General features: G+C 42.7%; 2 protein-coding genes across 3 annotated transcripts in view; one reads left to right on the forward strand and one right to left on the reverse strand.

Annotated features, from left to right (window-relative positions):
* Window positions 1-1789, reverse strand: part of COPS7B (COP9 signalosome subunit 7B) — a 39465-nt gene extending 37676 nt beyond the window's left edge. Inside the window, exon 1 of the mRNA XM_033958021.1 lies at window positions 1567-1789. The gene's annotated coding sequence lies outside the window, so the exon portion shown is untranslated. The remainder of the gene's footprint in view (window positions 1-1566) is intronic.
* PDE6D (phosphodiesterase 6D) overlaps window positions 1756-27172 on the forward strand; it is a 61736-nt gene continuing 36319 nt past the window's right edge. The window contains exon 1 of one of the 2 annotated variants that reach the window (XM_033958022.1): window positions 1756-3344. In XM_033958022.1, coding sequence (XP_033813913.1) covers window positions 3295-3344 — 50 coding nt within the window. In that variant the 5' untranslated portion in view covers window positions 1756-3294. Of the gene's footprint in view, window positions 3345-8542; window positions 8587-27172 lie in introns of those variants that run through there. The other variant, XM_033958023.1, reaches the window with a different exon arrangement.

Consider the following 27172-nt stretch of genomic DNA (forward strand, 5'->3'; position numbering starts at 1 on the left):
TTTTGTATTTTCATTTTCAGCATGCAGGAAAGCGGTCCAGCATCCACTAGACCTACATTTGGGTCTTGTCAGAAAAAAAATGTGAGGAAAGAGTGGCACATGATAGCATTGTTTATAACAATTAATTCAGCAGTAGACCATGTCAGCTCATCATGGAGCAATTATGTCACTGGGGAATGACCTGAGGATATGATACTGTAATTTATTATTACAGTTAAAGGAAACTTGACACACCACCCACACAAAATGTTTATGTAGTAAAGACATTCCATAAATGTTCTGGGCTACTTTCAAGTTATGCAAAAGTGAATTTAAAATACTGTATATATATTTGAATACAAATATAAGTCGAGACCCCCATTTCTCCCCAAAAAAGGAAGAAAAATGGTTGACTTGAATATAAGTTGGGCAGCTTAATATTCAACTGCCCTGCCAGGCTCTGCACCCAGCCCCCTTCCCTCTCTCTCCCCTCCGGAAATAGCTTTTCTTGTATTGTAAATCGGCTGGATGTTCAGCCTTATCTTGCTATGAACCGCCTAGAACCTTTTACTGGTTTGGCAGTATACAAGAATTATTATTATCATCTCTGCAGTCTATCTGGAGTCAAGTACCATGTACAAAGGAGGTTCTTATTGCAGAGAAGCCTTCATTGTTCCCTGTGTCCTTCTAGGACAGCAAGGTCTGGACAGAAGAGGAATGCAAGTCTATTTATTTATTTCAATGACTTCTTACCTACATGATTTTAACATTGTCGGCAAGTTACAGATTTCACTTACATAGGGGCCCATAATCAAAAAGCCCCTTTCCCTCCCTACCATCAACCCCCTACCCCCCCCCTGTCCCTCCTCTGCCAATCCCAGGCGGTATAGAGCTTGCCGCACTCCTGGCCCGCTGCTAACCTGGCGAGATCGGGTTTCTTCAGCCACTGAGCGGCACCGAGCAGGAGTGCGCGTTGGCGTGCCTGCTCGGCACTGAGCGGCTTCCTGACTGGCTCCCGCAAATTCTCGCCAGTCAGGAAGCCGCTCAGCGCCGAGCAGGAGCGCCAAAGCGCACTCCTGCTCGGTGCCGCTCAACGGCTAAAGAAACCCGATCTCGTCAGGTTAGCAGCGGGCCAGGAGTGTGGAAAGCTCGCTTCTGCCCGCTGCACCTCTGGACCACCAGGGATCGGCAGAGGAGGTACAAGGGGCAGGGTAGGGGGGGAAGGGTAGGGTGCAAAGCCTGGCGACAGCCTGCAATAATTCTGGATAAACCAGGACCCCCAAATCCCGGTTTATATTCGAGTATATATCTGGAAACAGGAGCTTCATGTGCTTTTAATTGAAGGCTATATGGACCCCTGAGGAAGGTATATGTTGCCGAAACACATCCCACGTTGGCTCTCCTATCTGGATTTTGCTGCCTAGTTCTTTGGAATGAAGTGGCCCTTCCACTTTTTCTATTTTGAGTCTAGTGACTGCCCAGAGCCGCTGTGGGCGCAGCTTTCTGGACCGGGGCGTGTGGTACCAACAGCCAGATGCGAAACAAAGAGACGCGGTCCCGAAAGGCCGAGCCGCCGCTCAAGCCTACCTGCTCTCCGCCTGCCCAGCAGCCACGAAGGCGCCGACATCCCGCGCTCGGCTCTCGTCCGACCCCGGAAACGCGGCACGGAAAGCGCAGCCCGCCCAAAGACGCCGCGCAGGCGCCGACCGGAGAAGCGACGCGCTAGATTTAGCGCGCCCGCTACAAAAAGGCGCGCTCGGCGTGAAGGCGCATGCGCGAGTCCAGGTGACGGGTCCTCGCTAGGGACGCGCTCTCTTTCCTGTCATTCGTTCCGCGGCGCCCTCAATCCTGTGGTGTGTTTTGTAAGGCAAACTTTATTTCTACTGCTCGGGCTCCTGACCAATCCCTGCGCTGGCTTCTGCAGTACCGCGCACGCATTGGCGGCCAGGGGTGTCGGTTGTGGGAGAGGGGCGGGCGGAGCGGCGGGGCGAGTGCTTGGTTGCGCTGCGGGCGGTGTCGGACGTTAGGAGTTAGAGCTCGCCGCTTTGACGGGCTTTTTCGCCACTTTTCTCGAGTGCGTTGGGTGACCGGCGCCGCCGCTGGCTATCGTGTAGTGGGGACGAGACCTGCGGAAAGAGAGCCCGAGAAGGGGAGTGTGAGGCCGTGTTAGAGAGACAGTCCGGCGAGAGAGAGAGACTGTCGGAGCCTTTGTGTGAGAAAGATGGACGGGGAGAGTGTCGCAGCCTCTGTGTAAGCGTGTGAGAGACTGTCGGTCAGAGCCTCTTTGTGCGTCTGAGACTGTCGGGGAGAGACTGCCTGAGCCCTTCCATGTGACAGACTATTGGGGAGAGTCAGTCTGTCTCTCTGTGTGTGAGAGAGACATCGTGCGAGAGACTGTCGGGGAGAGACTGCCTGAGCCCTTCCATGTGACAGACTATTGGGGAGAGTCAGTCTGTCTCTCTGTGTGTGAGAGAGACATCGTGCGAGAGACTGTCGGGGAGAGACTGCCTGAGCCCTTCCATGTGACAGACTATTGGGGAGAGTCAGTCTGTCTCTCTGTGTGTGAGAGAGACATCGTGCGAGAGACTGTCGGGGAGAGACTGCCTGAGCCCTTCCATGTGACAGACTATTGGGGAGAGTCAGTCTGTCTCTCTGTGTGTGAGAGAGACATCGTGCGAGAGACTGTCGGGGAGAGACTGCCTGAGCCCTTCCATGTGACAGACTATTGGGGAGAGTCAGTCTGTCTCTCTGTGTGTGAGAGAGACATCGTAGATTGACTGCCTGAGCCTCTCGTAGAGAGACTGTCGGGGAGAGACTGCCTGAGCCCTTCCATGTGACAGACTATTGGGGAGAGTCTGTCTGTCTGTGTGTGAGAGAGACATCGGGGAGAGTCGGTCAGAGTCTATCTGTGCGTGCAACAGACTTGTGGAGAGACTATTGGAGCCTCTCTGTGCTTGTGAGAGGCTGCCTGAGCCTCTGTCCTGGAAAGTCTGCCTGAGCCCTTCCATGTGACAGACTGTTGGGGAGAGTCAGTCTCTCTATGTGTGCGAGAGACTGCCTGAGCCTCTGCTGTTTGTCTGTCTGTATACATACGTGTGTAAGAGAGGCTGACAGCCAGCATCCCTTTTGATGGGAGAGTGGTGGCATTAGTGTGAGTGACTTGGCAAAAGGCATTGTTAGTGTCCCTTTCAATTACACTGTCATCAGGAGAGAGGGATAGTGGCCATCAAAGTTTAGGACTGGAAAGGCCATCCCAACTTGTGGGTTTCCTCTGTGTCTGGCATCTGTCACTTAAGGGAAAAGAAATCACTAGACATGTCTGCAAAGGATGACCGAGCCAAGGAAATCCTGAAGGGCTTCAAATTGTATCCCTTTCTTCAACTTGCAAATCAAGAGGAATAGAAATGATGGAGGAGGATAGGAATGCTCCTGGTGAGGTAAAGGTGGCGAGCTGAGAAGGGATGGCAGAGTTGTCAACTATACTTCTGTCACAGGTTGCCTTTTATTCATTTTCTTTTCCTTGAGTGTTCCTGTAGGATAGGGCTTTTCATTTGGTTGTCTTTTCCCCAATATCTCTTAATGGCTTTTGCCTATAAGGAAGACAAAACAACCATGCAATTAAGGCATGACTTTCTAAATTTGTCCTTTAGATACTACAGCCAGTTAGATTTTCAGGATGTCGGCAATGAATAAACATGAGATAAATTTGCATATATTGGAAACCTAGTGTATCTAGACTTATTGTATGACATTTCATTGTAGCTATCCTGAACATGTGACTAGGGAAAGGTGTTTTCTCTGGACAGGCTTTGTGAAACCCTGAGGAGCCGATACAGAAAGCTGCTCACTTCTGTTGTGGTAATTAATGAACATTCTTTGCACAATACTGCATGATACTGAAAGGAGTTCACTGTGGCATGTCGCTCACATGGTACACATAGATGCACATTTTATTAAAATGAATGGTAACATGGCCATTAGATATTCCTTTGCAATGCACAGAAGTAAATAGGATTTTAATGTCTGTACAAAATGAGAAATTCACCACCAACTCTGTGGTAGCAAAGAAGGGTCAGTCAAGAGGAATTACTGCTATTTCTCCTTTCTTTCTGTGACCATATATATACCTGGAACTTTAAAAAGATGAAATGGAAGTACCAGCTGTTTGGGGAGAGTATTTGCAGCTTCTCGTGTGTCCGAAGAAATGAAAGTGCTTGCACACATCTGTTCATATTGTTTTGGGCATAAATATTAGCCTCACAAAATTTTATATGCAAGAAGTTTTTGTGAGGCTAATATTTTATGCTCAGAACAATGTTCTGGTTTATGTGTAGATGTGTGCTGGTATTTTTATTTTTGGACATGTGCACAGTGAGGCTGTACTTAGTGCAGAACTTCTGTGTGCATGTGTCTAGCAGGCTTTTCCTGATTAGTGTACAAGTTCTGCATGCTCTGAATTTGCATCTCATTAGCTTTCTTTATCACTATGAAATAATCTCCCAGTAGAAATTGCATTATTAGCTACTGGCATGCAGGTCTGCTCTAGCTTTCTGCATCGACCCCGGAATTAGGGTGAGGATGGAAGAGGGGAGTGAACAGTTGATGGGGAACATTTCTGAAATATAAAACAACAAATCTGCGAATAAGTGAGAAAATTACTTTTAATTATCCATGAAACAATATAATTGTGGAACAGACAGAATTACTCTGTCTTCTAAATCGGTGGTTCTTAATCCAGTCCTGGTGTTACACCTAGCTAGTCTCACAGAGTGCATCTCAAGGAGTGGATTAAGAATGTATATTTTAAAGGGCTAGATTTATTTAAAAAAGAAAAAGCTCTACTGTATTACTGTGTGCCAATGCCCATTAACGCAATATTTACTGCAGATTCCACTTTATATAATGGGTTTATTTACTACTAACAATATAATTAACGTAGTGCAACTATAGTAATTCTAGTCTACAGAGTTATTTCAAACAGCCCCCTTTATAAACTAGTCAGAAAAATGTTTATTTAGGACAGGATTTCTTAATTTCTATGCTCTGTATTTTCTATATAGAAAAAAAGCCTCTTATCTTATCCCTTTGGTGTATATTTGAATCTCCAGAGGCATATACTCATGGCAAGAATACCTTATTACCTGACTAAAGAACATAAGAACATAAGACTTGCCTCTGTCGGGTCAGACCGGAGGTCCATCGTGCCCGGCAGTCCGCTCACGCGGCGGCCCCTCAGGTCCAGGACCTGATAGTGCTCCTACCCTAAAACTCACATATGCTTTTCGCTTTTGTCCTGTAGTGTAACCTTCTATCTATACCCTGTAATCCCCTTCTCTTTCAGGAAGTCATCCAGTCCCTTTTTGAAACCCAGTATTGTACTCTGTCCTATTACCTCCTTTGGAAGCGTGTTTCAGGTGTCCACCACCCTCTGAGTGAAGAAAAACTTCCTTGCATTCGTTTTGAATCTGTCCCCTCTCAGTTTTTCTGAGTGACCTCTTGTTTTTGTTGTCCCCGCTAGTCTGAAGAATCTGTCCCTATCCACCCTCTCTATGCCTTTCATGATTTTATATGTCTGTATCATGTCTCCTCTCAGTCTCCGCTTTTCCAGGGTAAAGAGCCCCAGTTTGTCCAACCTTTCGGCATATGAAAGGTTCTCCATTCCCTTTATCATCCTAGTTGCTCTCCTCTGGACCCTCTCAAGTATCGCCATGTCTTTCCTAAGGTACGGCGACCAGTATTGGACACAGTATTCCAGATGTGGTCGCACCATTGCTCGATACAATGGCAGGATGACCTCCTTCGTTCTGGTAGTGATACCTTTTTTGATTATGCCCAGCATTCTGTTCGCTTTCTTTGAGGCCGCTGCACATTGCGCCGCTGGCTTCATTGTTGTATCCACCAATACCCCCAGGTCTTTTTCTAGGGTGCCTTTCCCCATCTCCCTTCCTCCCATCGTATAGCTGTACATGGGGTTCCCTTTCCCGATGTGCAAGACCTTACATTTCTCCACATTGAAGCTCATCTGCCATCTTTTTGCCCACTCGCACAGTTTGTTCAGGTCGCTCTGTAGTTCTTTGCATTCCTCAACAGTTTTGACCCTGTTGGAGAGTTTTGTATCGTCCGCGAACTTGATAACTTCACATTTTGTGCCCGTTTCCAGATCGTTAATGAATATATTGAACAGCAGCGGTCCCAACACTGACCCCTGGGGGACACCACTCGTGACCTCTTTCCAGTCAGAGTAGTGTCCTTTTACTACTACCCTCTGTGTTTATTTTGAGTGCACCACTGTTTCTAAATGCTAAAATTTATAAATTTTGGCCATTATATTTTAAGTTTGTCATTATGGGCTCCTTTTACAAAGATGTGTTAGGGCCTTAACGCGCGGAATAGCACGTTCACTACATGGGTAAGGGATTGGCTAGATGGTAGGCTTCAAAAGGTGATGGTAAACGGTACCCCCTCCAAAACATCAGCAGTGACGAGTGGAGTACCTCAGGGCTCCGTCTTAGGGCCGATTCTATTCAATTTATTCATAGGAGATTTGACCCAAGGGCTTAGAGGAAAAGTATCACTGTTTGCCGACGACGCCAAACTGTGCAATATAGTAGGCAAAAGCAGTGTGCCTGACTTTATGACACAGGACCTACGGCAGCTGGAGCAGTGGTCATCAACTTGGCAGCTAGGCTTCAATGCTAAAAAATGTAAAGTAATGCACCTAGGCAAAAAAAATCCACACAGAACTTACACACTAAATGGTGAAACCTTGTCCAGGACCGCGGTGGAACGTGATTTAGGAGTGATCATTAGCAATGATATGAAGGCTGCAAATCATGTAGAGAAGGCTTCGTCCAGGGCAAGACAAATGATGGGCTGCATCCGTAGGGGTTTTGTCAGCAGAAAACCTGAAGTCATAATGCCACTGTACAGATCCTCATCTCGAGTATTGTGTTCAATTCTGGAGACCACACTACCGGAAAGACGTGTTGAGAATTGAGTCGGTCCAGCGAATGGCTACCAGGATGGTCTTGGGGCTCAGGGATCTCACGTATGAAGAAAGGCTAAAAAAACTGCGGATGTACTCACTGGAGGAGCGAAGAGAGAGGGGAGACATGATTGAGACCTTTAAGTATATCACGGGGCATATAGAGGTGAAAGATGATATCTTCAGTCTTACAGGGCCCTCGGTAACCAGAGGACACTCGCTGAAAATCAGGGGAGGGAAATTTCAAGGTGATACTAGGAAAGGGTGGTCGATCATTGGAACGAGCTGCCCCAGCAGGTGATTGAGGCCAACAGCGTATCAGATTTTAAGAGAAAATGGGATATTCACGTGGGATCTATAGGGCAGTAAAAGTCAGGGAGTAGGTCATTGGTATGGGCAGACTCGATGGGCTGTGGCCCTTTTCTGCCGTCAATTTCTATGTTTCTATGCTAAAATGCCGTGCGCTAGCCACTACCCTCTCCTTTTAAGCAGGCAGCAATTTTTCAGCTAGCGTGCGCTAATCTTGTGCGTGTGCTAAAAACGTTAGTGCACCTTAGTAAAAGGAGCCCTATGTGTGGATGAAATGTTTGCTCCTGTAATTCAAAGATAAATATTTCATGAACATGTTACTGATTTATATTGTAAGGGTGCCTTTTCTGTGGATGGTTTTTTTTTAAATTTGATTTTATATCTCGTCTCCCAGAAGAGCCCAGAACAGGTTACAAGTTTACATACACAGTATAAATTAGAGTAGAAAGAGCACCGACTTCTTGCAATAGTAGGACAATTATCATACATGGAAGGATAAATCTGACATGAGTGTTTGGGTTATTTACAGTTGCAAATTAGTTTTAATTATTACTCTCAAGATAACATAGGTGTTGAGCTTTTACAGTAAGAGGACAGTTTTAGCAATATCTCACAAATAGGAATTTGCTTGCAGGTTGGGATATATGGGAGGGGGGGCGTCTGATTTTTGTCCTGCTATCAAATTTGCGGGGAGTGGGGGGATCAGTGGGGGCTATTTTAACACAGGCTATCATTGTATAAAATAAGATTCTGTGCTGAAATAACCCAACTTAACAGTAGCCCGCCTCCACTTTCTTGTTCTATCTTGCCACTGGAACTGACTAAAGGACCTACTTGTATCCTGCATAGCTGTGGAAGTCTTTTTTTCATGCTGGCTTTCTAGATAATGATTCTCTTCTCAGTGATGTTAGGTGCTATAGGCAAAGGAACTGTCTGGCTACTGTTTGTTTATCCGTTGGTGCCAACAAGAAGGAAACTGATGTGTATAAGTCCATTTTTTAAATTTACTTTTATACTGGAATTTTTTAGGCTGCAAATCCTGCCTTACAATAATCTTAGATAAGTGTTGTTGTATATCATCAATTTTCTAAAGAGAATTTGTCCGTTTACATTTCAGTAAGTAGAACAGAATTCACTTTCACTTTGTAACTTTCCATTCCAGAAGATTTGACTTTTTATGCTCTTTCTCCATCTCTTGTGTCTGATGTCTGCAGGTTCTGTGTTTTGTATTATGCTTAGAGAGAGCTTGCTTGAAAGGCGTCATTGAACACTTACTCATATGAGATGATGATGATTTTATATTATTCTGCCAGGTATACTAAGGATTATTTATTTTGTATATGTGGGGAAATGCTTTGTACATTTGGTCCTACTATGTTCTGTTGTGTTTTGATCTCCAAAATATACACTATATCTTTATTTTTTAAGGATTTCTATTTACAGTTAGATTTTCAAAGTTTTCATCATAATTCACAAGAATCTGTATGTCATTTTAAAAGTTATTTGATAGGGAATATTGCATTTCATATCAAGCCTGCTTCAACAGGCAAAAAATGAAGAAAGTTGAGAGAAGTTGTGTAGAGTGCTAACATCTGAGGTATACTAATTTGCTTCCATACTTAATAAGGGGACAAAAAACACTGGTAGTAAAGGAATACATTACCTGGGTTAATGCATGTTTCTTCCTGGGCAGTAACTAAGCATTAAAAGGAATAGGAACTACTACTGCTATTGTTTCTATAGTTCTACCAGATGTAAGCAGCACTGTACAAAGTCACAAACGTGACTAGGGAAAGGCGTTTTCTTTGGACAGGTGCAGGGATTGATCGGGAGCCCAAGCAGTATAAATAAAGTCCCTGCTCAAAGAGCTTACAATCTAAACAGACAAACAGGATGTCATGGATACAGTTAAGGGGAAGGGTTAATCTGTTGGCTGGGTTGGAGGGCAGAGAGGAAGGGAGTACAGCCATTGTGACATCACTGATGAGGTTGGCTCTTATTGGTAGAATGAGGCATTGTGACATCACAATCTCAGCTGTGCTTCCCAAAGACTGAAGCTCTTCACACTCCTACTCCTACTACTATGAATTATTTCTAGACCCCTACCAGACGTAAGCAGTGCTGTACAGAGTCACAAAGAAGAAAACAGTCCCTGCTCCAAAGAGCTTACAGTATCTAAACAGACAAACAGGATGACATGGATACAGTTAAGAGGAACGGGTAATCAGCTGTCTGGGTTGGTGGCAGTAGGGTGTATGGTTATGGGTTGAAGGTGGGTTTTCAGTCTGCTTTTAAACAAGGGAACGGGCTGGGCGGACAAACTCGGGTAACTTATTCCAGAAATAGGGGGCAGCTAGATGAAAGGAACTAAGTCTGGAATTAGAAATGGAGGAGAAGAGTACAGCTTAGAGCAGCTTATCTGCGGAATGGAGATCTCTGAGAGGAGAGAGATTGAGGGGCAGCAGAATGAACACTCTTGTAGGTCAGCAATAGGAGCTTGAAGTTAGATAGGGAGCCAGTGAAATGATTTAAGAAGTGTAGCGAGGTTGGTAGAAGATTTGCACAGATTGCAGGGGGAGGAGAGGCAGTACTGTAGGAAACCAGTTAAAAGTAGATCGCAGTCATTTAAGCGTGATGTTACGAGGGTGTGGACAAGTGTCCAGTTAGTGTGCTTGGAGAGGAAGGGGTGAATTTTGGTGATTTTGTAGAGATAGAATGTACTTTTAATTTTTCAAGCTGCTTAATGACTACTTTTAGTAACTGCTGATATTTACAGACTTGTTTACAGTCTGCCTGCCAGAAATAGTGTTTTGTATTTCAGAGGTCTTTGAGAAATTGTCCGATAATGGAATCACAAATGACTTCACATGTCAGCTTCCTTCACTATATGGAATTGATTATAATTTGCTGGATTCTGCAGGTGCATGTGAAATATCTAGAAGTATAGAATTCTAATAATGAAGTCACTTAAGTAAATTGAGTTCTTTGCGGGCTTATAAATGGTATTGTCATATACCAATGTTGCACATGATCTTTTGGATAATTATCCATGACTTGTTGTAATATCCTTCTTCCGATGTGGTGCTATAACTAAAAGTGATTTTTCTTGGCTTTCTTTATGCTTTAAAGGAAAAGGGTCTCAAACTGGGGCAAGACATGCTTTAAATACCATATATACTCGAATATAAGTTGACCCGAATATAAACCAAGGGGGGATATGGAAAAACCATAGGAGATCCATATTTTGGGGGTGGGGACATTGGAGGGGGGTGAGATAAGAGGGACACCCAAATAGGGCAATTCAGGGGTTTAGTAATTATAATCTAGGTGAGCAGGGAGAACGTACGAAGGTGGACTGGAATACATGTGGAGAAATAATTGTGATGTAGGAGTCTGTTAGGCAGTTCTATTGAATAAAGAAAATACTCCCAAATTAGGTTGAGCACCTTGGAGTGCAAAATCATGATATATAATATTGGAAATGTTCACTGCAATAGAATAGCTTAAGAGCATTAATACAGTTCATATGATTTTCTTCTTCTTTTCTTGGAAGATGGCAGGTATCATATTGCAAAAACATTTAAACCCTATTCATCAAATTGCAATAGCCTGAGTTTCTAGTCTCTTAATAGTTACATAGCTTCTATAACTTAGCTGATGTGTAGCCTTAATAGTTATTTTAGGGGTGAAAAAAAAGCCTTAGCATTTGGAGCTTTCTACCCAATCGGGATTCAAAACGTGATCACTCACTTCTGCTCCTAATAGTCAGTCAACCCCCTCCCCCAATAATATTTCCCAATAAAATTTTAACTGTTCTTAACACAAAGCAGACATCGCTTGCCTACAAGAAACTAGATTATCTGACTGAACACCTAAAGTTACAAAGGACTGAGTGAGAGATGTCTCTTATTATTTGTTTTCAGGAGAGAAATATGGAGGGGTAGCAGTGCTTATTAGGAAGTCCTTACAATGCAAGGCAGAGACACAGAAGTGAGGTACCTACTATTAAAAGTGCAGCTGCAAGGGCAGGAGTCGCATATATTGGCAGTCTAACAATCATGATCCTGGTTTCTACAAACAACTTATTGAGTTATGTTCTTTTAGACTTCTATGGTTGGCGTCCTTACTGGTTGCAGTTGTCTGGGTAGATAGAGCCAACATTTCAATCATCATTCTGTCTGAGGAATGACATCTCATATAGGAAAACTGCTAAAGAAGAATAACATCAAAACAGCCTATATAGCACCACAGAAACTTGTATCCACACGCACAAGTGTGAAAGATTGGTTATCTCTGTTCAAACCACTGGAGGGTACGAAATCCCATGCAGTGATAGGAGCCAACTTTTCAAAATGATTGGGGCGCTCAAAAGTTCTGCCCCCATAATAGTATGAATTCTAATGTCTTCCCCCCCCCCGTTCATTTTTCAAATATACACACAATATAATCTTATTAACAATACATAATGTTTAATCGCAACATTAAACTACACTAAGGACTGCATTGTAAGGCCTTCTCAACATTCATTCCTATCTGAACACCTGACCTTAAGTAACATATGCAGAACACAGGTAACCCCTATGCAAATACAGGACCACAAACTAAAAGTACTAATATACAGAAACGAAACCCTAAGGTGCCAGACTGTACATGCAGTACAACACCAGAGAATTAGAAAGAAAGGAATGGTGCAAAACATAGACAAACAGATATAAATTCTCAAGATTGATATTTTAATCACTAAATCATTTCCCCTTTTATTTTCTAGTGATTTTTTATTTTTCTAACCATCTTTTCCCAGTCTCTGCCTGCACTTTCTTCTGTCTGTGCTCTTAATTGTGTTTCAAGGGCTGCCTTATCCATTTGCTTTTTTTTCCTTCCTTCACTTTCTGCCCTACATCCATCTTTGTTTCTATCGTGCCAGGGAAAATATCTCATACCAGTGGTCAGCCAAGTTGTATAACAAATGTTCTACATCCATCTTTGGCATTAACTTTTAGCATTCAACTTTCTCCCATTTTTCTGCTTTCTTTTCAATCTATCTACTTTTCTATAAGTCTTCCCTTCCCTTCTATCCATAAATTAAAGTTGAGACCTCATTTGGAGTATTGTGTTCAATTCTGGAGGCCACACTACCGGAAAGATGTGCGGCGAATTGAGTCGGTTCAGCGAATGGCCACCAGGATGGTCTCGGGGCTCAGGGATCTCACGTATGAAGAAAGGCTAAATAAATTGCAGCTGTACTCACTAGAGGAACGAAGAGAGAGGGGGGACATGATTGAGACGTTCAAATATGTCACGGGCCGTATCAAGGTGGAAGATGATATCTTCTGTCTTATAGGTCATTCGACCACCAGAGGGCATCCGCTGAAAATCAGGGGAGGGAAATTTCGAGGTGATTCCAGGAAATACTTCTTCACAGAAAGGGAGGTCGATCATTGGAACAGTCTACCTCTACAGGTGATTAAGGCCATCAGCGTGTCAGATTTTAAGAGAAAATGGGACATTCACGTGGGATATCTAAGGGAGTAAAGTCAGGGGGGTGGGTCATTAGAGTGGGCAGACTTGATGGGCTATAGCCCTTTTCTGCCGTCATATTCTATGTTTCTAAAGTTATTGGGAGTTACTTTTGACTGCAAGTTCTCCTATCACAATCATATTAGTACAGTGGTTCAGAAATATTTCCACTGTCTTAGAATGATACGTTCTCTATCTAAACTATTAGATTTATCATCCCTGAATACATTAATCCATTCTTTGGTAATTTCTTGTATAGATTACTGTAATGCCCTCTATAAGGGCATTACTAAAAAGGAAATAAGACGCCTACAGATAGTACAAAATACTGCTATTAAGATCATTTATGGCGCAAAGAAATGCGACCATGTCTCTCCCCTTTTAATCGATGCTCATAGGCTGCCTGTCGAACATAGAATTAGTTATAAAATTCTATTATTAACCTTTACAACTCGTTCACACAGTCAACCAGAGTTTATCGATAGACTTCTTACTCCCTACTATCCCGCTAAGTCTCTGCTCTGTATCACAAAATCTCCTAGTTGTACCATCTTTAAAACTAATTAATACATTGAGATCCAATAATTTCGCAGTCACTGCACCCTCCCTTTGGAATTCATTGCCTAATCATTTACGAATGGAATCTTCGATAAAAGCAATTTAGAGCAAAACTCAAAACATTTTTATTTGAGGATGCTTTTGGATAAAACTGTCCTTAGGACTAAATCAACTACAGTCCCTTTCCCTACCTATTGTTTTACCCCTAAGTGTGCTTTATTCAAATATTGTAGTTCAGTCCCTCTTTCCCAACTGTGTGACATTAGTATATGTGTTCTACTGTAAATATCTACTTATTTAATACTGTTTTGTATAATTATTTTAACCCTAATTTGGTGTTGTTTTTTTTAAGATATCTCTTTTATTATTGCTGTACACTGCCTAGAAAATTTGAATAAGCGGTATAAAATTTTTTTTATAAACTTGAAACATAAGAAGCATTTCTTCCGTCTCCCCTTCCACACACATCACTATGCACCATCTCCTCCCTCTCTCTCTCACATTCCCCTCCATCCCTGTGCACCATCTCTTTCCCTCTTCTGTAGTCTAACATCTGTCTTCCCTTTTTTCCCCCTCCTGTGGTCTGGCATCTTTCTTTCCTTCCCAGGGTCTAGCATCTCTCTCTCACCTTCCCTTCTTCTTCCTGTGATCCGGCATCTCTCTCCTCTCCTTCCATCCTCCTTCTCACAGTCTGGCATCTTTTTCCTTCCTTTCCCCCCTTCCCATGGTCTGGTATCTCTCTCTCCTTCCCGTCCCACCCCCATCCCAGGGCTAATTTAAAACAGCTTCTGGGGGCCCCACGGTCTAGGTATCTCTTCACCTTCTATCCATTTCCCTCCTTTACCTTCCTGGTCTCCTTTCAAAAAGAAACCACCTTTTAAGGGGGAGCCCAGGAGCGGCAGCCATTCTAACAGGCTGCAGCACTGCCTCGATGCTTTCCCTCTGCCGTGATCTGCCCAGGTGGAAACAGAAAGTTGTATCAGGGAGGTGGATTGCAGCAGAAGGAAAGCTTTGAGGCTGCGTTAACAGCCTGTGAAAATAACTGCTGTGCTGGGGGCCCCCTGAAAAAAAGAGACATCTCCAGGAAGGTGAGAGGGAGGGAGAAGGACAGAAGGGGAAGAGATACCTGGACCATGCATCGGCCCTGGTCACATGGGGTCCCAAAAATATTGGGGGTGCTTGGGCATCCACAGAGCTGGCATGCAATTGTGGCTAATCGTACATTGGTAAAAACAGTATGCAGTATAGAGAAAAGGCTGTAAAAGCATGAGAGACCAGCGATGCAATATGTAAAAATCAGATGTAGCCCTTCATGCCAAGGCAACTGGTCATATGATTAGATTTGAGTTCACACGAATCCTGGTGAAAGAAGACCACTGATGGCCTGGAAGAATCAAAGGGGTGATAGAGATAGCAAGACACCTCAATAATTTCAATGGGAGATAGTGTTCTCTCTAAACAAAGCATGGCAACAATTTATCCAAAATAAATTTAGCACATAAAGGATTGGGTCCAAGGACAGTCACCACCTTCCTCCTTCTCAAAGTTTTAGAATATGACCTCCAGAAAATCCTCCTTAACCCCCCCCCCCCCATTAATTTCTAGCCTCTTTTCTACCAGAATTGAAGTTTGTGACCAATGGACTTTCCTGTCTTGGTCACCTCAAGCCCCAGCCAATCAGGTCTGAGGACTCACCATATATAAAGACAAACTGCAGAGCTCATAGCACACACTGAAGAAAGCCACAGCATAATGGCTGAAACATCGGTTCTATGCAGTGAGATCTGGATAACTACACCAATCATTACTGAGTTAAGCACTCCAAACATAGATAAAAGCTTATTAATTAATTTGTTTTGTTTTTGGAACTCGCTTAGCATTGTTGGATTTGCAGGATATAAATATTTTAAATAAATAAAATAAGAACATAAGCAATGCCTCTGCTGGGTCAGACCTGAGGTCCATTGTGCCCAGCAGTCCGCTCACGTGGCGGCCCAACAGGTCCAGGACCTGTGCAGTAATCCTCTATCTATACCCCTCAATCCCCTTTTCCAGCAGGAAATTGTCCAATCCTTTCTTGAGCCCCAGTAACGTACTCTGCCCTATTACGCTCTCTGGAAGCGCATTCCAGGTGTCCACCACACGTTGGGTAAAGAAGAACTTCCTTGCATTCGTTTTGAATCTGTCCCCTTTCACCTTTTCCAAATGACCTCATGTTCTTTTATTATTCGAAAGTTTGAAGAATCTGTCCCTCTCTACTCTCTCTATGCCCTTCATGATCTTGTAAGTCTCTATCATATCCCCTCTAAGTCTCCTCTTCTCCAGGGAAAAGAGACCCAGTTTCTCTAATCTCTCAGCGTATGAAAGGTTTTCCATCCCCTTTATCAGACACGTTGCTCTCCTCTGAACCCTCTCGAGTAACGCCATGTCCTTCTTAAGGTATGGCGACCAATATTGGACGCAGTACTCCAGATGCGGATGCACCATCGCCCGATACAGTGGCAGGATAGAAACATAGAATATGATGGCAGAAAAGGGCTATAGCCCATCAAGTCTGCCCACTCTAATGACCCACCCCCCTGACTTTACTCCCTTAGAGATCCCATGTGAATGTCCCATTTTCTCTTAAAATCTGACACGCTGCTGGCCTCAATCACCTGCAGAGGTAGACTGTTCCAATGATCGACCACCCTTTCTGTGAAGAAGTATTTCCTGGAATCACCTCGAAAGGATAACTTATTTCGTTCTGGTTGTAATACCCTTCTTGATTATGCCTAGCATTCTGTTTGCCTTCTTAGTGGCCACTGCGCACTGTGCCGTCGGCTTCATTGTCATGTCCACCATTACCCCCAAGTCCCTTTCTTGGGTACTCTCATTTAATAACATCCCTCCCATCGTAAGATTAAGTTTATTAGGATTTTATATACCGCCTATCAAGGCTTTCTAAGCGGTTTTACAATCAGGTACTTAAGCATTTTCCCTATCTGTCCCGGTGGGCTCACAATCTATCTAACGTACCTGGGGCTATAGTTGTACCTCGGGTTTCTGTTTCCCACATGTAATACTTTACATTTCTCAACGTTGAACTTCATCTGCCATCTCGTCGCCCATTCCCCTAGTTTGTTCAAGTCCCTTTGCAATTCTTTGCAGTCCTCTTTAGTCCGAGCTCCACTAAATAGTTTGGTGTCGTCCGCAAATTTTATTATCTCACACTTCGTCCCTGTTTCTAGATCATGTATGAATATATTAAATAGCAGCGGCCCGAGCACCGAGCCCTGCGGGACCCCACTCGTGACCCTCCTCCAGTCCGAGTAGTGGCCCTTCACTCCTACCCTCCGTTTCCTACCCGCCAACCAGTTTCTGATCCATCTATGTATGTCTCCTTCCACCCCATGGTTCTTCAGTTTCCGGAGTAGGCGTTCATGAGGCACCTTGTCAAAGGCTTTTTGGAAATCTAGATATATGATGTCTATGGGGTCTCCTTTGTCCATCCGTTTGTTAATTCCTTTGAAGAAGTGCAATAAGTTTGTTAGGCACGATCTCCCCTTGCAGAAACCATGTTGGCTGGTTATCAGAAGTTCGTTTCTTTCAAAATGTTCATTGATGTTTTCTTTTATCAGTGCTTCTGCCATTTTCCCCGGAACCGAGGTCAGACTCTCCGGTCTGTAGTTTCCCAGGTCACCTCTTGATCCCTTTTTAAAGATGGGCGTATCGTTGGCTATCTTCCAGTCCTCCGGGATCATGCCTGTTTTCAGGGATAGATTGCAAATTTGCTGCAGTAGTTCCGCTATCTCCTCCTTTAATTCCTTTAGAATCCTTGGATGGATTCTGTTTGGACCCGGGGATTTGTCAGTTTTTAGTTTTTCTATCTGCCTGCGTACATCTTCAAGGCTCACTTCCATGGATGTTAATTTTTCTGCTTGATTTCCATTCAAGAATTGCTCATGTTCCGGTATGTTGGATATGTCTTCGTTTGTAAATACAGACAAAAAGAACATGTTAAGTCTTTCTGCCACTTCTTTCTCCTCCTTCACCACTCCCTTCCTGTCTCTGTCGTCCAGCGGTCCCACCTCCTCCCTAGCCGGTTGCTTCCCTTTAACATATTAAAGAACAGTTTGAAATTTTGTGCTTCCCTGGCTAGCCTCTCTTCATACTCTCTTTTGGCTTTTCGAACCACTCGGTGACATTCTTTTTGATACTTCCTGTGCTCTTTCCAGTTCCCCTCAATTTTGTCCTTTTTCCATTTCCTGAATGAGTTTTTCTTATTGCCTATCGCTTCCTTCACTATTTTAGTTATCCACACCTGAATCTGGGGATATACAGATTTTGCGCCTCGCTCACCGTGTTCTTGAGAAAAGACCAGGTATGTTCTACCGTTTGCCACGTTTTGGAAGTGTTCCTAAGTTTCTTCCTTACCATTTCCCTCATTGCTTCGTAGTTTCCTTTCCTGAAGTTGAAAGTTGTCGCTATGGTTCTCTTTCCTTTCGGTATTCCTACCTCAACCTTGAACTTGATCATGTTATGATCGCTGTTTCCCAACAGTCCCACTACCTCTACTTCCTTTGCAGATCCCCTTAACCCATTTAAGATTGGATCCAGAGTGGCATTTCCTCTCGTTGGTTCTCTAACAAGCTGCTCCATATAGCCTCCAGGAATTCTGTCTCCCTAGCGCATTTTGAGCTTCCAAGACTCCAGTCTATCCCGGGGTAGTTGAAGTCTCCCATAATAACCGTGTTACCGTTTTTGCATTCTCGCTTCATCTCGGCTTCCATTTCTTCATCAATATCTCCGGTTTGCCCGGGTGGACGATAGTATAGGCCCATCTTTATTTCAGGCCCTTTCCTTCCCGGTATTTTAACCCATAGCGATTCCAGCTTGTTGGTCGTCTCTGCTGTGTCCATTTTTGTCGATTGTATGATGTATAGGGCTATTCCACCTCCTTTCTGTCCTGACCTGTCCTGGCGATAGAGCTTGTACCCCGGCAGTGCTGTATCCCATTTGTTCTCTTCATTCCACCACGTTTCAGAGACTCCAATTATGTCCTTCTAATTCCCCCATTTTGTTTCTTAGGCTCCTTGCATTAGTATATATGCAATTTAGATCCTGGTATTTTCTTGTCTTCATTTCCTTTCCCAGTGCTTCGGTCTTTAGTTTCTTCTCTTTTGTTACATTCCTTCTAACTTCCTCTTCTGGATTAGTCGACTCCTGTAATTTGTCCATTGTTTCTTCCCAGCCTTTTTTCCCCTCGGTATCTTCACGGGATACCTTCTTCTGAATTGTCGACGCTTGGTCGACTGTCGGCTTTCCCCTTCTTAGTTTAAAGCCTGTTCTATTTCTCTCCTGATGTTGTTTGCTAGAAGTCTTGTTCCTGCCGCGCTCAGATGCAGTCCATCTCTTCTGTAGAGCTTGCTCTTGCCCCAGAAAGTTGTCCAGTTCCTCACGAAGTGGAACCCTTCTTCCTCACACCATCTCCTCATCCACGCATTTATTGATTGTAGTTCCTCCTGCCTTTTCACATCTGCCCTCAGTACTGGTAGGATCTCTGAGAACGCTATCTTTTGGGTCCTCATCTTCAGCTTCCTTCTCAGAATCTTGAACTGTTCTATCAGCATGCTTCTTCTGTAGTCTCTCCTGCTGACATCGTTTGTCCCAATGTGGATCATTACTGTGGTCTCTTCCGTCTCCGCTCCTTCCAGGATCTTTCCAATTTTGTCCACGATGTCCTTGGTTCTTGCTCCTGGGAGGCAGGTCACCAGTCGATCCTCTCTCCCTCCTGCTATGTGGCTGCCCACATGCCTCAGGATCGAGCCTCCCACTAGGATCGCTGACTTTCCCTTCTTTAGGATTTGCTTCGGTCTCAGGAAGGGAAAGTCAGCGATCCTAGTGGGAGGCTCGATCCTGAGGCATGTGGGCAGCCACATAACAGGAGGGAGAGAGGATCGACTGGTGACCTGCCTCCCAGGAGCGAGAACCAAGGACATCGTGGACAGAATTGGAAAGATCCTGGAAGGAGCAGAGACGGAAGAGACCACAGTAATGATCCACATTGGAACGAACGATGTCAGCAGGAGAAACTACAGAAGTAGCATGCTGATAGAACAGTTCAAGATTATGAGAAGGAAGCTGAAGATGAGGACCCAGAAGATAGCGTTCTCAGAGATCCTACCAGTACCGAGGGCAGATGTGAAAAGACAGGAGGAACTACAATCAATAAATGTGTGGATGAGGAGATGGTGTGAAGAAGAAGGGTTCCACTTTGTGAGGAACCGGACAACGTTCTGGGGCAAGAGCAAGCTCTACAGGAGAGATGGACTGAATCTGAGCGCGGCGGGATCAAGACTTCTAGCACTCCCACTACTATTTAGCATTTCTATAGCACTGAAAGGTGTGCGTAGCACTGTACACATATTCAATAGATGGTCCCTGCTCAGAAGAGCTTGCATTCTAATTTGGATAGACAGGGATTCTCAGGGTTGGGGATTTTCTGGTAGAAGGAATGATACAATTGGTATAGGTATCTGACAGTGAGTTGGAGTTAAAAGCAGCTTCAAAAAAGTGGGCTTTTAGTTTGGATTTGAATACTGCTAGAAACAGAGCATGACGTATTGACTCTGGCAGCCTGTTCCAGACATACGGCAAGAAAGAAGGGACGGAGTCTGGAGTTGGCAGTAGAGGTAAAGGAAACAGATAAGATGGACTTACCCGATGAATGGACTTCACGGGAGGGGGGAGCATGGGGGGGAGGTGAGTGAGGAGAGATATTCGGGTGCTACAGAGTGAATGCATTTGTAAGTCAGTAAGAGTTTGAACTGTATTCAGAAGTGGATGGGGAGTCAATGAAGTGATTTGGGGGGGTGGGGGGTGTAATATGAGCATGGTGGCTTTCACGGAATATGAGTCATGTAGCAGCATTTTGAAGAGATTAAAGGGGTGAGAGATGGATGAGCGGGTGACCTGAGAGAAGAACATTGCAGTAGTCTAAACAAAAGGTGATGAGAGCTTGGAGATCTTAATTTATTACTAGACCTTCAATTAGATAAGTCAGTTTTGCCCACATCAGGTCTGGGGCATACCCCCCAAAAAGTTGAATTGTACAACTCTAAACGTAGTAGATGCCTGGTGCTTTTTACACCTAGAAGAGAGAAATTACACACACTCATCATGAATATCACAGGCCCGTGGCACATACTCCAGCCTACACTACATTTTAGTTAATGTATCTCTTTTTTCACACATTCAGTTCACAGAGAGAGGTCCTAAGGAGGTCTCTGATTACTCGCTCCTGTGGATAGATATGATTGCAAAGACATCAGCAATTAGGTCTTGCAGGTTCCCTTCATTTTTTTCTCAAACCAGGATTTCCAAAAATACTTATTACAGAAATGGGAAGACTTTTCTACTACAAACTATCAGCATAATGAAAATCCTTTGCTATTTTGGAACTGTGAAAACCGTCATTAGAGGTGATAGCATAAACTAGTGTGAGACACAGGAAATAATAACATTGGAGTGTTTCTTTAAAAAAGTGAAGCCTAGAAATAGAGAGAACTTAAAGTCAACACAAGAAGTGTTGAGCGTGGTGCATGAAAGAATGTTAAAAATGCTAACTTATAGAAAATATAAATTCCATAATTTGGAAATAAACTTGGTAAATTGCTGGCCCAGGTCTTGAAAACTTGGACTGGCTTCTGACATATATTGTCCTTGGGAAAAACTCAGGAGGGAACAACCCCCCCCCCCCCCCAAAAACAGAACAGATAGCTCAAATAATGCTTATTCACTGTGAAAATATATATGTTTCAGGGGAGTCTGTCCTGATAACCAGACACTATCTGGAAACCTCAGGCATGCCTAAATTGTCACGTAAGGACATAGAAATCTTGACTAGGTCTTTACGCTGTAAAATCTACAAAGAATAATACTGTACCCAGACTGGATGGGTTCACCAGTGAATTTTTATGAACTGCTGCAAATCCAATTATGCGGAAACATTGATTAGCCAGGTAGGCCTCCAGAGCTACCCGATTTATATAGACCTATTTCATTGATAAATGTAGTGCTTAAGATCCTTTTGAGGATTTGGACTGATCACTTGTCTAGTTGCCTGTGTAAAATTATAGGAGAAGATAAGGTAGGATTCGTGAAAGGGAGGCAATCAGTAAAACACATAAGGAAAGACTTATTGATGATGCAACACTGTCAAAAATGTGACTTTCCTTACTAGCAAGTTTAGGCACAGAAAAACATTTGATCAAGTGAAATGGCCTTTCCTGTTTACTACATTAAAACACACAGGCTGAACTGGATGGTTCTTGGGGGGCTATTAAACTTTATATTCTAAATCCAAAGCATCTTTGACTGTAAATGGAATATGAACTGAAACTTTTCCAATAGAGGGTGGCACTAGGCAAGGATGCACATTATCTCCATTGCTTTAACTCCCGAGAGAGGTATACAGTTGAGCAAAATGCTGGCCTTGATAGCACAATATTTTATATAACATGCTACAAAATGGAAAAGTTATGATAAATTGGTTTAAATTTGCAAAGGTCAATAGTTCTCCCGATTTTAATACAAACAGTTAAAAAAAATGGAGGGGAGATTTTCCCTTAACGTAGGCCAGCACAGCTTTAAATACTTGGGCACATTAATCCCAGCTGATTTGTCTATTATATAGTATATTGGATAAATGTGTATCCTTTTTTGCAGGAAGAGAAATGAACGCTGTGGTAAACATATCCAATCTCATTGATGGGCAGAGTTGCTTTATATAACATGATTTCTCCCGCTGGTTATATAAATTCCAAAAGCTTCTACCTACCTACAATCCCAGGAGGAGAAGTTGTTGCATAAAGAGCTGCAACAATGGGAAAAAAAAATCAAGGCAGAGGAACCCAAAAAATAAGGAAGGTCTGAGCCTTCTGAATTTAAGGAATATGAATGTAGCAAGCTGTTTGTGCCACATAAATGACTGCTACAGAACCAGCTTGAAACTGATAGTCCAACCATCATTTTAGTGTGCTCCTGGCAAGGTGCCCTTTGAAGGCTACATGGAAATAGATATGTAAAAACTCCTTTTATTAAACATAATCCCAACTTTCCCACAGATTGGGAAAAGAGGCATTCGATACCTTTTATCATGTTCTCAATGAGGAAGGCACAATAAAAGATTTTGTAGCGCTATAGAAGGAATGCTTCCTAAAACCAACTGAGCAATTTGCTTATTGGCAATTTCAGCACTATGTACATGAACTATCAAAAAGTCATTAGGAAGAAGTACGAGAAGCTTTGAACGCTGCTTATATAATAGTGTCATTAAAATATCGTCCTGTTGCTATAAAAGAAATCATTCGTCCACATGATGGGACAGAGGAACTGCAATATGAAATAATGGAAAATCTTTTGCAATCCTGTCTGAAACGCACTATATCTTGGACAACATGTTTCTGTGAGAAATGCAATGCAAGTTTGTCAAAGGAGCTTCATTGGCTCCCTTTTGAGGCCAGGGTTTTGTTTAAATTTGGGTCCCTTTGTTCAAGGACTGCCCCTGGGTATTTAGTGGCTCCCTTTAGGTTTTTTTTTATGCTGCTCGCCCATTACGGGTTACTTAATTATTTGTTTTCCCTTCAGTATGAGGCTGTGTTTAAGAAGTTTTTACAACGATCACTTCCTTTTCAGGCAGCTAGTTGGGATGACGCATTTCAAAAATTGTTATCATTAGCTTACATGCATTTTAGAAAATTATTGAAATCATCTTTGTTTGCTAGATTTCTCAGAAACTGATGGTCTTGGTAACTTTTAGTCCTTTATGAAAATGAATATCAATTGTTTAAATGAGTTTATAGGACATTGCAGTTATACAGTTCCATCTTTCTTTGTAAACTGCATTGAACTGAAAGGCATTTGTGGTCTAGAAATGGAAATATCATTTAAGAGCATATAGAAACAGAAACATGATTGCAGGTAAAGGCCAAATGGCCCATCCACAGCATCCACTATTTCCTCCTGTCCCACGCTTTCTCAAATTCAGACAGTCTTTGTCTCTACCTCCTTTAGCAGTAGACTATTCACGCATCTACCACCCTTTCTGTTAAAAAGTGTTTCCTTAGGTTACTCCTGAGCCTATTACCTCTTAACTTCATCCTGTGCCTTCTCATTCTAGAGCTTCCTTTCAAATGAAAGAGACTCACCTCGTGCTCATTTATGCCACATAGGTATTTAAATGTTTCTATCACATCTCCCCTCTCCCACCATTCCTCCAAAGTATATACCGATATATATTGAGATCTTTCATTCTATCCCTATACACCTTGTAACGAAAACCACTGACCATTTTAGTAGCCTTCCTCTGGACCAACTCCATCGTGTTTATACCTTTTTGAAGGTGTTTATTTCCAAAATTGTACACAGTATTCTAAAGGTCTCACCAGTCTTGTATAGAGGCATCAATATCTCCTTTGTCCTACTGGGCATAACCTCTCCCTATGCACCCTAGCATCCTGTTAAGTAGAAAGTTTTTTGGTATCGATGAAAGAAACCGGAACCCTATTACTCAGATATTTTCATTCAATTAGATTGTCTGATGGTTACTGAGATCCCTTTTTTTTCTTAAAAAATTCATCATTGACTTAGGTCAGAAGACCATACGTATATCTGGGATTCTTGGATTGCACCATACTAATATAAAAAAAAAATACTGCTTGCATGGATAAGAGTGGAAGAAGCGCCTACTCTGGGAACTTGGATGATCAGTACACTAAGAATGAAGAAATATGGAATTACAGACATCACCCCAGTGCCTGGGAAGTAGTTTAAATAAATGTGGGACCCCTTTTTTATTACTGTTATGCCAGTGGCGAGAAGTAGAATCTTGAATTTTCCATAGCATGCAATCAACTTAATTATTGCTGCTGGCTTGGCTGGCGGTCATGATTGGCTGCCTGAAGAGGGCTGGGGACGGAAGTTGGGGGTGGGAGCGGAAATGTTATGCCATACTTCCAAAGTCAAATGGGTTGAGAGAAACTAATACTAGGGAGTAATGGAAAGCTGCATTTGACTGGTTTATTTGATTGTTGTTGCTTAACAAAAAGATTCAAACATAAACCACAGTGTACAGAAGGATGCAGATTATATCTGGAGTAGCCTCAACAGAGAGCAGTCCAAATAATGGAAAATCCAGATGATTGGATGTTCCCTTTTTAAAAGAGCACACACACGGCAAGTATTATTTTTGGGTTTCAATAATAAATGGGAAAAATACCAAACTATTTGTTAGGAGAACTTTTTTTTTTTTACTGTATATCGGGCATATTGTGATAACTGATTACAGAGATTATGATATGATTTAAAAAGAAAGACAGAAGCAGTCTGGATAATTGGACATCCGGTTGCACTAGCCCAGGCGTGAGTATAACTTGTGCGAGGGACATTATAAAATAGGCTCCCAAAATAAAGGCCTAAAAAAGCATGGCTTTTATAGTTTTGTATGGGGTTTGCCAATGAAATATACTCCTAGCACCAGAAAATCATTTTCCATGTAAGACTTGTCATGCCTACTAGAAAAGGGACAAGCAAGATTTTGTTTTGGTGCAAATGATTTCTGTAACAGAAACACAAGTATCAATAGTTATAAACTAATAGCAGATCTGGCCTCTTTGTTAAGAAGATTACATTGACATCTGTTGATGGGAGAGAAGCTGATTAGCATGCTGTTAATTTCTGGACTAAGCCAGGGAGCTCTATTGTAGGCAGGTGCTATTTCTCAAGAACTCCAGGCTCTCTCCTACTATTTCTCCAAATGGTTGAGTTTGCCACTTAATATAAAATAATGAACCTCCCTCCTAAGCCCCAGGGTATGTGGTTAGTCTCTCAAATATATTGCTAATGCTTCCCCACTCCATAGTACTTGTATATTGTCACTGAACTTCCTTCTGGAGTTGATAAGTTACCTATACATACACATCTTACCAAGGTGTATGTGTGCTTGGTAATTGCTTTTAAAAGGCCTGCGGTACTCAATAGGTTGACAAATATTTCTATATCTCATTGCACGTTTTCTTAGTCTCTGACTTCATTTCTTGGTACTTGAGATTCTTTATTCTGTACATTTGTATGGAGAAAACAATTGCTTGTCACTGGTACTTCTGTTATCGGTTAAAAAAAAAGAATCCAAGAAAGTGGGATGGAACAGTACATGTCAATCAGAGGGGGGCTGTACAGGGGCCAAGGTGGCAGTGAGTTCAGATCTTTGCCGATTTGATGAAAAATCAGGAGAGAATGAATACCCTGACATCAAATATGAACAGCAGAGGGATGCTTGAACGAAAGCCTCTAAGACAAAGGAAAAGACAGAACCAACATTTAAGAACAATATATGTACCCCTGAGTCAGGCTTTTTGAGCTGAAACACAAACCATATCAGGTCTATTTACATCAATAAAGTATATTTGGAAGAATTTCTTCATCATTGAGACTTATTTTGAGGCAGAAATCCCTGGTGGACGTGTACAGTTCCATCCCCACTTTTTTGGATGTTGTTTATCATAGGATTTTGTTTCCTTGTTTTCTTTGTGTGAACTTATTGGTGCCATTCTTGTGTATTTTTATTCTTGCATCAAACTTAGGTGGCATGGGAATGTCCCAGGCGATTGCACTCTTCTCTCCACATTATCTGAGCCATGATCCCAAAGCATTTCTGATACTGCAGCGTTATAGCAAGTGAATGAGTTGTGCCACCTGGTTGTGCTTTTCTGACATCAGCATCTCACAGAAGCAGTTAGATGAATATCTGATTTTCCAGCTTTTCCTTACAGAATTTACATTTGTCTGTTTTTTACCATTTTATTTTTCTATTCTTGCTACAATCCAACTGATCTGTAATCCATTATCCTAGGTGGCAACTATCAATCTATTATTCTTTAGAAACATAGAAAATGATGGCAAATAAAGACTATGAGCCAATATTTTAAATGGCTAGTAGAAACTCGTTTAACCAGAGATAACTGGTCATTTTCAGTGGCACTTAAGCAGCACTATCCAATTAAAATACCTGGTTAGTGCTGTCCGAAATCAGCTATTTGGGGGACATTCTGGGCCAGAGTTGACAATTCGAAATGTAACCGATTCAGATAACTGCTTAAATAGGGCTGGCTTTTATGCAGTCTTATCTTTATACACTTCTTCATAGCTGGTTAAGTGCTAATATTGCACTTAGCTGGCTCCTTTGTTCCAGAAATTCAATGCTGGAGCTCAGACATGGCCTGGCCTTGAATTTCCTTGTTTAATGTTGGCAGTGGTCAGCAAAATGCTGATCTCCAGTGGCTGAATATCGGGCCCTACATGTCTTATCCAGCCTACAAACCCATGCTATTTATCTCCCTTAGAGATTCTATGTACTTGTCCCACACTTTCTTGAATTCTCAGATACATCCTTTGTATCTACTTTCTCCACTGGGAGGCCATTCCCCATGTAACCAGCTGTTATCTTCCAACTTTATCCTATACCTTCTTATTCCAGAGCTTCCTTTCAATTGAAAGAGGCTTGCCTCCTGCAATAATGCCACAAAGGTATTTAAATGTGTCTCTCTCCCCACCTTTCTTCTAATATATACATATTGAGATCTTTCTCATCAGAGACTTATACAGAGGCACTATTATCTTTTCCCCCCCTGCTGGCTATTCCTCTCCTGTGCACCCAAGCATCTTTTTGACTTTTCTTGTTTCAGTGCCTTAAGATCGTCATTATATATAGTCAGTTCATGAGTATTACTACTACTCTTCTATGCAAAGAAGTACTTCATCCCCTGTACTGTATTTGCTCCATCA

This window comes from Geotrypetes seraphini, chromosome 9 (genome assembly GCF_902459505.1).
Source record: "Geotrypetes seraphini chromosome 9, aGeoSer1.1, whole genome shotgun sequence".
NCBI classification, from domain to species: Eukaryota; Metazoa; Chordata; class Amphibia; order Gymnophiona; family Dermophiidae; genus Geotrypetes; species Geotrypetes seraphini.